At 30.5% G+C, this 8,959-nt stretch overlaps 3 protein-coding genes across 3 annotated transcripts in view; 1 reads left to right on the forward strand and 2 right to left on the reverse strand.

Moving 5' to 3' along the window:
* The window catches only part of LOC123015985 (somatostatin receptor type 2-like), a 146,883-nt gene that overhangs the window by 69,325 nt on the left and 68,599 nt on the right, over nucleotides 1-8,959 (forward strand). The gene's annotated exons all lie outside the window — the stretch shown is intronic.
* On the reverse strand, nucleotides 3,496-5,772 carry LOC123015989 (neuromedin-B receptor-like). Its single transcript, XM_044416131.1, has 2 exons — nucleotides 5,726-5,772; nucleotides 3,496-4,343 (listed from the first exon to the last, which is right to left on the reverse strand). Exon 2 carries the CDS (start codon nucleotides 4,341-4,343, stop codon nucleotides 3,522-3,524), a length of 822 nt encoding a protein of 273 aa, XP_044272066.1. The 5' UTR covers nucleotides 5,726-5,772; the 3' UTR covers nucleotides 3,496-3,521.
* On the reverse strand, nucleotides 5,901-7,357 carry LOC123015988. Its single transcript, XM_044416130.1, has 2 exons — nucleotides 7,073-7,357; nucleotides 5,901-7,027 (listed from the first exon to the last, which is right to left on the reverse strand). The coding sequence occupies exon 2, from the start codon at nucleotides 7,015-7,017 to the stop codon at nucleotides 6,145-6,147; it is 873 nt and encodes a 290-aa protein (XP_044272065.1). The 5' UTR covers nucleotides 7,018-7,027; nucleotides 7,073-7,357; the 3' UTR covers nucleotides 5,901-6,144.

The raw sequence follows: 8,959 nt of genomic DNA on the forward strand, positions 1-8,959 counted from the left end.
AAATTAGTGATTTGAAGAAAATATGCACAAATATGCAATATTTCCTAAAATATGCACCAAGTTGCCAAAATATGCATTTTTTATTTGGCTTATTTTAATCAAAAAACATTAGATATGCATAGAAAACTTACAATTTTGTTAATATACCCCTTAATACCAAATATGCATTTTGCATTTAATCCGAGCCCTATTTATTACACCTGTCATCTAGGGTTTTATTTAATTTTTGATCTATAAATAAACAAGAATTGCGTAGTTATTACAAAAAATAGTGTTGTTGGAGACAGCTTGAGTTAAAAATTAATAACGTCTGAAAAAGTAATTATGTTTTCTAGAGCGACACATAGTATTTCACGGATCCTTTTTCTGATTTATCTCCGTGTAAAATTTCCATCCGAATGCTTTTATCCCAGTATATAAATACACATGTTGACAGCATTCCCGCGTGTCAAATAATTCTTTCATTGGTGAATGAAAAAAATGTAATAAAGCTACCGTCAAAGTTATTAATGTCACTAGAATCACAAGTTTCGACAAGAAAATTCGTGCATAATTAAGAAAGAATCCCGGTGTGAATAATTTATTAAATTGCAAGATTTTCCCGAGATAATGAAGTGACTGAAAGTTTGCAACGCGATTTAAAGTAACTGTTTTGCTATTGAATTCAACTTGTAATAAGCTTCGTCTCATTGAAACTCATCTAATTAACGACAAAGTTTACATCATATAACGTGGACTTGTTTTTCATGCTCGAATACAGCTGCAAATACTTTTTAATTATGCGCTCAACTGCGCCAATTAAAAATCTTCTAGGGGAATTTCATGAAACACCAAATTTTCAATAAAGCATTTATTTATTCACTACTTCGCTTCCAATTTTTCGGGTTCCTAAACTTGATGGGAACACAAAGTATTGAGACCATTCTTCACTTCAATTCCTCATCTGTAAGGCTTGGATTATACAGGGTGAATATAAAGTATGCAACCAAGCGGTTTTATTTTTAATCATTTGCCTCCAGAAAATAATAATTAATATAAATTAAAGCAATATAAAAAATGTGATCGTATTTTCAGAATGAAATTTTATTTTGTTTTTGAGTTATGCGTTTTTTTTGTCAAAATTGCAATTTATGTGAAAAATTTTTTTGAATAAATTAAATATAAAGCAGATAGTTGCAATCCTTAGAATATAGCTTTTATGAGAAAAATGATTTTATAGTGGGTTGCCATTTAAAAAAATATTTTTTTTTGTAGAACTCAAAAACAAAAGGAAATTTCAAAATTTTATTCTTGTTAAATCATCACATTTTTATAGTACTTTATCACCCATCAATAGTTTTTTCAAAAAATAAATAGTTTAAGGAAAAAACGTTTGGTTCCATACTTTTTATTCACCTGGTATGCAAAATGCATATTTGTCATTAAGAAGTATATCAACAAAATTGTAAGTTTTCTATGCATATCTAATGTTTTTTGATTAAAATAAGCTAAAAACAATGCATATTTTGGGAACTTGGTGCATATTTTAGAAATATTGCATATTTGTGCATATTTTCATCAAATCACTAATTTCCGATTAAAGATTTCAAGTTAAAAATTGGACAGTTTAAGAAAAATAATCCGATTACAAAATATTTTAAAGAGAAAACAACCGGTAATTCGTAAGCCAAACTCAAAAAATTAGTTCCCTGCTGAGAGTTTTCTTTTTAAATTCGTTTTATACTGGGTGAATATAAAGTATTGAACTAAGCGGTTTTTCTTTAAATCATTTGTTTCCAAAAAATAATAATTAATATAAATTAAACTAATATAAAAAAATTATTTTTTACGAACAGAATTTTGTTTTGTTTTTGTATTATTCGATTTTTGTTGTCTAAATTGCGATATAGATATGTAAAAAAATAATTTAATATAAAGTAGATAGTTGTAATCCCTTAGATCTTGACCTTCAAGGGAAAAATGTTTTTTTGTTGGGTTGCCATTTAAAAAGATAAATATTTTTGTAGAACTCAAAAACAAAAAAATAAAAATTTTGAAAATTTTATTTTTGATAAAACATTACATTTCTATAGAACTTTATAATTCATCAATTAGTTTTTTCAAAAAATAAATACTTTAGACAAAAAACGTGATGTGATCCGAAAAGTACAGATTTTTTAGAAAGGGTTAATTACTAGGTTATTAAAATGGCTTGTCTCACGCCAAACCAATTAATTTATTCTTTCATTTATTGTGTGCAGTTCAAGATGACGAAAATACAAAGTTTAGTGTATTCGAGGATAAAAATTTATCTCAACTTTGATTTTTTATTGTTAAAAATTTTGCATATCGATGCATATTTGGCATATATTGGAGCATATTTCTTAATATTTCGTGCATATTTTTGTAAAAATGCGTGCATATATAAGCGCATATACGAATTTTTTCTCATTTTTGTTAGTCTGTAGAATAAATTAAAAATAAAAAAGTAAAAAAAAAGTTTCAAATTAAAATTTTATTGTCACACTAAACATCAGCAGATTAGTCATATTTCCTGAATCGCCCTGTATTTTATATATTACATGACAAAACTTGTCTAATATACAGGTTAATTCAGTTAATATGTCCGTGTCGGGGAGCAATCTTTTTTAATTCATTTTGTATTAAATTTTAATTAATGAAATACGGCGAACAGCAGTGGTACCAAAAAATAAAAAAAAAAGATTTTGAAGAAATTTTAATACATATGTATTATTTAAACACAACAAATTTCGTTGAATGATCTAATCTGAATCACAAGTTGATAAAATTTCATAAACTATGAAATTTTGACTAAAAAAAGTCTAAAAAATATAAAGGATGAGTAAGTTGAGATGACTGCATTTTTTCGATTATTGTGTAGAGTAATTTAAATAGTAAAAATTTATTTCTTGAGAATTTAATTTTTTTTTAAGACAGCGACACCAAATCAATACATTTTTGAATCACCCTGTAAGTAGTAAAAGTTGATAAAATTGGAAAAAATTGTCTCATATTTTTAGTTTTAATTTAAAAAAATGTTTAAAAAATTTATAATAAAATAAGAAATAAGTTGAGGTGGCGTCAATTTTTTCTCATATTTTTGTTAGTCTGTAGAATATATTAAAAATAAAAAAGTAAAAAAAAAGTATCAAAACAAAATTTTATTGCCACACTAAATATCAGCAGATTAGTCATATTTCCTGAATCGCCCTGTATTTTATACATTACATGACAAAACTTGTCTAATATATAGGTTAATTCAGTTAATATGTCCGTGTCGGGGAGAAATCTTTTTTAATTCATTTTGTATTAAATTTTAATTAATGAAATACGGCGAACAGCAGTGGTACCAAAAAATTAAAAAAAAAAGATTTTGTAAGAAATTTTATTAAATATGTATTATTTAAACACAACAAATTTTGTTGAATCATCTAATCTGAAATTAGAACCATAGCAAGGTTCTGGGTTCTAGGGGAATTTCAATAAAACACCAAATTTTCAATAAAGCATTTATTTATTCACTACTTTGCTTCCAATGTTTCGGGTTCCTCCACTTGACGAGAGCACAAAGTATTGAAACCATTCTTCAATTCCTCATCTCCGTAGTAAAGTAACAGAAGCATTATGACCGAATTCATGTAACCAATAAGGGATGTAACGACGTTACTTTCAACGGAACCACCGCCACTGGAACCCTCGAAGGTCCGAATCGCTTGGATCAGATAATTCGGGAACCAACACAGGAAATAACACGAAATTAGGGCCATGGCAAGGTTTGATTTCTCATTCCCTGTTCCAGTTTTACGTTTAATGAACCACAAAATCTGGATGATGAAATACATGACAAGTGAGACTGTTGTCACTGAAAAAATCCAAACATGGGCCTGGTTCATGATACATTTACAACAAATGTAAATCGTAAGAACCACAATTGCGACCCAAATCGCCCCAATTTGGATTTTACTAAACCGCCGAATTTTCGTTGAAACATTCGCGAAATATTGCGCGAAAAACCAATCAAGGGTCAAAGCAGCCACAAAAATGAAATTCCCTATTGTCACCACCACAATCTCCCCCATCCAGATACAAAAAAAATTGCGCTCGACGAAATCAACCGAAAAAATCACGATGTAAGTCGTGGGTTGGAGTACCATGAGAAGGGCATCGCACAAGCACCAATTCATCACGTACAAATTGAACGTCGAGTACCATTTCCGGGTCCTGATGGTCGCCACAATGATCAAAATATCGGCGATGGTACCGCAAAGGATGGCGATGACCGCCGGAACCAAAATAAAGTTCGATGGGCCCTCCAGCCGGTCCATGGTACCATTTCCCTCCATCTGGACACAATTTAGCCAAAATCGAACCAGAGACCACTACCAGGGGCGGATCCAGGAATTAATTTTGGGGGGGGGGGCTATCTAAAAAATTTTTAGAATGATGAGTATACAGAGAGCGGCAAAATTATAGAATAATCTTCTTTATTAAAACTGAAAATATTTTGTTTTGAAAAAATGCTCAAACAAGTCAATTTTCTTTTTAAAAAATACAAAATTTTTAACTTGATTTAAAATTCTATCTTTGTTTTTTATTGATATTYTTTCACTTTTTGGATATTTTTTTTTTGAGAATTTTATGTAACAATATTTTGGTGTTGCCATTTCCATAATTAAAAAACTATCGAATTCGCTAAAAAATTAGGGGTTTCTATTAAAAAAAAATGTCGCTACCGTCATTACCCAAAAACCAAAAAGTGTAGAATTTTAAAACAAGTTGAAAATTCTGTATAATGTGTTCTAGCGAGTTGGTAAAGTTCATTATTCAGACAGATATAAACTTAATTTAATTAGATACCTAAGATGTGGCCCAAAGAAAATTACAATTGATGATTTCTTTTTAAATTAGTAAAAACTAAGTAAGTATCGAGAGATCAAGATAATTTGTCCTTGTATCCGAAAACGTATGTCCTGTGCGTATGTCTGTGAAACGTCAAATAAAATGACAAGTGGAAAGGTAAAATCCCATGATCAAAAAGATAACTAAATTTATGATTTACCTTCAAAAAAGAACGGTCTTATTATTATACGTGGGTGACTAATTCCAGCCCATTTTGCCGTTTTCGACTTGTCATTTTATTTGACGTTTCACGTGCAGTTGGTTCAAAAACAGACATACGTACAGTTGCGGAATTAAAAATTCGGACAGTACCTATTAAAAAGTTCACTGTAAACTACCTTTTACTGTCATCATGACTGACATTTGACAATTAAACTTATTTTTATTTGTTGTTAAATTTGTTAATTAAACAATTTGTCAGTCTTAGGAAAGATATTAATTGAACTAAGTGTAATTAAATCATCGCTTTGATCTGCTGACTACCCGTTATTATGCCACAAGTCACCATTTTTGAAAGAAAATAAGTCAAAATAACATAAATATGACAAGAGTAAAAAATGAGATTATTAATATAAAAATTGTTTTAGAGTTTACATTATAAAAATGACAGTACTGCCCGAAATTTTAATTCCGCAACTGTACGTTTTCGGATCCAAAAATGACTCGATTACAAATTATTTTGATCTCTCGGTATTTGTATTAATAAATTTGATTTAAAAAGAATTCTAATGTTTTTATATTAAAATTTAAATATAAAAAATTGAAGCTTTTGGTGGCAAGTTTGGGGGGCCCTGACCCCCTGGATCCGCCCTTGATCACTACTCACCTCAAATACGTTGTTCCAACACCACCAAACAACAAAATGTAAATGAATTCCTTAAGTGATGATGACACCATGAAGCAACTAGATAAATGCACTTAGATCACAAAATGGGAGAGGGCTTAATTGGACTAATTGCAAATATTTTACGAGACAAATAGTTTTATTGAACAAAATTTGCCATAAATTCATCTAAGTACATAGTATCTGCTACGAATTGCACACAACGCAAATAAACTTGTTGCTAAGTAACGATGATTGACGTTTAGATAGTAACTAAGCAACAACCAATCAAGCTCGTTGCTAGGTAACAAATGACAGACAGTTGGCGGAGCAATTTGAAGCAGATATTTATCCTGTAAAAAGTTTGAAAGACTTTTAAATGAAATAATCAAAATGCTACGACTAAAATACATTTTTTTTGGTTAGGGGTCTACATTATTGATGAGATTGTACGAAACAGATTCAGTCTGTGAGTATCCGCGTCGGCAAACAAACAATTTTTTAAAGTACATTTGAAAATTCCGGTCATATTTGTACAAATAAAACAGCACAAATGGGAAAACTCCGGTGGCTAGGACATCAGCAAACAGGACGATGTACACCGGAATTACGTTTAAATAAGCTAAAATTAGAAAAAGGTAAGCCGGAGTGCAAAAAATCATCGTGACATTGGCAACACCTAAACCACTGTCATTATCGAAAGATTGTCGATTTTTCCATTTGTTGACGATGTTCATTGTGATTGAGGCGATGATCATGAGGACTTGGAACGAAAGAACGACGTAGAAAGTCGCAAAAACGTCCTTTTTCAGGCATAGTTTCGCCAAAAAGGGCAACAAAACAACAGCTACGAGATATATTAAAGCCAGCAACAATCCGTGGTATTTCGCAAACTTTAAATATTTGTTTTGATTAGAAAATAACTTAAAATACCAGTTGGAGACTAAAAGAATTAGAATTAGGAACGAAATGGCATTTAACATTCGCACAGCGACGAAGATGATGCAGAATTCGGTGTGGTATTGGGGCAGAGGGGTGCCAAAGTAGGTGAAGAACCACAGAAGGACCTCGTCGAGGACGAGACTCACGATCTGGACCAGAACCAGGTGGAGGATGATGGAATAAGTGACGTCGCGACGCAGATTCTTGAATTTGATTATTGTGATTGAGATTAGGATGTTGGCGAGGATTGAGGAGAAGCTCGCCACTGTGGTGAGTTTCAGCACTTGTTTTTCGTAGAAGTTTTCACTGGAATCGTCGTCTTCGATGGTGGTGGGGAGGGCGGTTTCGTTCATTTTTTTTCTGCTACGATTGGGTGTGAAAATAAGCGAAATGATAATAACGACTTACCAGTTGGTGTCGTGCGAGTGCGGAGACTGCTATCAAGCCACGGGATGATAACAATTATCCTTTTAAGCTAACACAACAGCAATTTATCTATGTTACCTACCCCAATTTGGCAATTTCGACGACTTTGTCGGGGGGAAACGCTCAGAGAAATGTGAAAAAGTTGTCTTAAAATTGGGTTAAAGGCCACCCGGGCTCATTAGCAAAAAAACTGTAATCTCACAAAAATAAAACTCACCAAATTCGAGTCAAAAAAGTTGCCAAAATTACCCAATTTGCACCAGATTGAAAAATTACAATTTAAATCTTTCCAATAGAGTCGCTAGTTTACCCTAAACTAAATAAATAGTCATAAATAAAATCCAATATAACATTTAGTGATTTTTTTTGACTTTGTAAGGCAAAATCTCAAATTTTCAGCTTCAAAATTCCATTAAATTTTCGAAAAATTCAAAAATGACATAATTTTCGGTTTAATTCTATGATTTTACAAAATAATTGCGTTTCTAACTGAAAAACGTGCTAAAACGCCCTAGAAATGATAAAATAATTTAGTTTTAGATTTAATTTGACCTAAACGAGTCTGTTTTCAAATGTCCTAATTTTTGTTTCAAGAAAATCTCTTTAAAAATATTTTTTTTTTAATCAATTTGTCGAAATAATTAAGTTTCTAGTTGAAAAACACTTTTTCGTTTTCAAAAAATTATTGCCAAGTTTTTTAAAGAAGACTATTACGAAAATCACTAGATTTGGTGAAATTTTTCAAGATCTGGCAACACTGCTCTGTAATTTATTAAATTCAAAACTTTGTAAGGTACTAAAATGTTAAAAAAATATTTATTAACATATAATAAAAACTATTTTTAATGAATTTGATGATTTTTTCGATTTTTTGGGTTAACTGCAAAGATTTTTCAAGAAGACTACCACGAAAATTTCCAGATTTGACAACACTGCCCTGTAATTCATTAAATTCAAAACTTTGTGAGGTACTAAATTGTTAAAAAAATATATTTATTAACATATAATAAAAACTATTTTTCATCAATTTGATGATTTTATCGATTTTTTTTGTTTAATTTGTCGAAATAATTAAGTTTCTAGTTGAAAAATGCTATTTCGTTTTCGAAAAATTATTGCTAAGTTTTTTAAAGAAGACTCACGAAAATCACCAGATTTTGTGAAATGTTTCAAATCTGGCAACACTGCTCTGTAAGTCACTAAATTCAAAACTTTGTGAGGTACTAAATTGTTTGTAAAAAATTTTATTAACAAAAAATTAATCTTTAAAAGGGTTCAGCAGTACAGGGTGCGCCAGGACTCGCGCCCTTGAGAAAAATGCCCAAAATTGGGTTAAAGCCTACAGCTACCCGGGCCCTATTACCAAAAAAACTGTAACAGTATTGCCGTCTCACAAAAATAAAATTCACCAGATTCGAGTCGAAAAAGTAGCCAAAATTACCCAATTTGCACCTGATTGAAAAATTACAATTTAAATCTTTCCAATAGTGTAGCTAGTTTAGGTTTTTTTTTGTAAACTAAATCAATACTCGTAAATAAAATCCAATATAATTTTTTCTTATGATTTTTTTGAGTTGGTAACGCAAAATCTTAAATTTTCAGCTTAAAAATCCCATTAAATTCTCGAAAAACTCAAAAATGACATAATTTCCGGCCTAATTCTATGATTTACAAAATATTTTACGTTTCTAACTAAAAAACGTGCTAAAACGCTTCAGAAATGAAAAAATAATTTACTTCTAGATTTAATTTGGCTTCTAGTATTAGGGAAACGAGTCAGTTTCCGAATGTCCTAATTTTTGTTTCAAGAAAAACTCTTAAAAAAACTATTTTTAATCAATTTGATGATTTTTTGTTTTTTTTTGGTTT

Source organism: Tribolium madens, unplaced genomic scaffold, assembly GCF_015345945.1.
Source record: "Tribolium madens isolate multiple individuals breed KSU strain unplaced genomic scaffold, Tmad_KSU_1.1 Scaffold_19;HRSCAF=116;Tcas5.2_LG9, whole genome shotgun sequence".
NCBI lineage: Eukaryota > Metazoa > Arthropoda > Insecta > Coleoptera > Tenebrionidae > Tribolium > Tribolium madens.

Bases quoted from the DNA above. Each gene is read 5' to 3' on its own strand.
- LOC123015989 (XM_044416131.1), bottom strand. From the start codon at position 4,343: ATGGAGGGAAATGGTACCATGGACCGGCTGGAGGGCCCATCGAACTTT.
- LOC123015988 (XM_044416130.1), bottom strand. From the start codon at position 7,017: ATGAACGAAACCGCCCTCCCCACCACCATCGAAGACGACGATTCCAGT.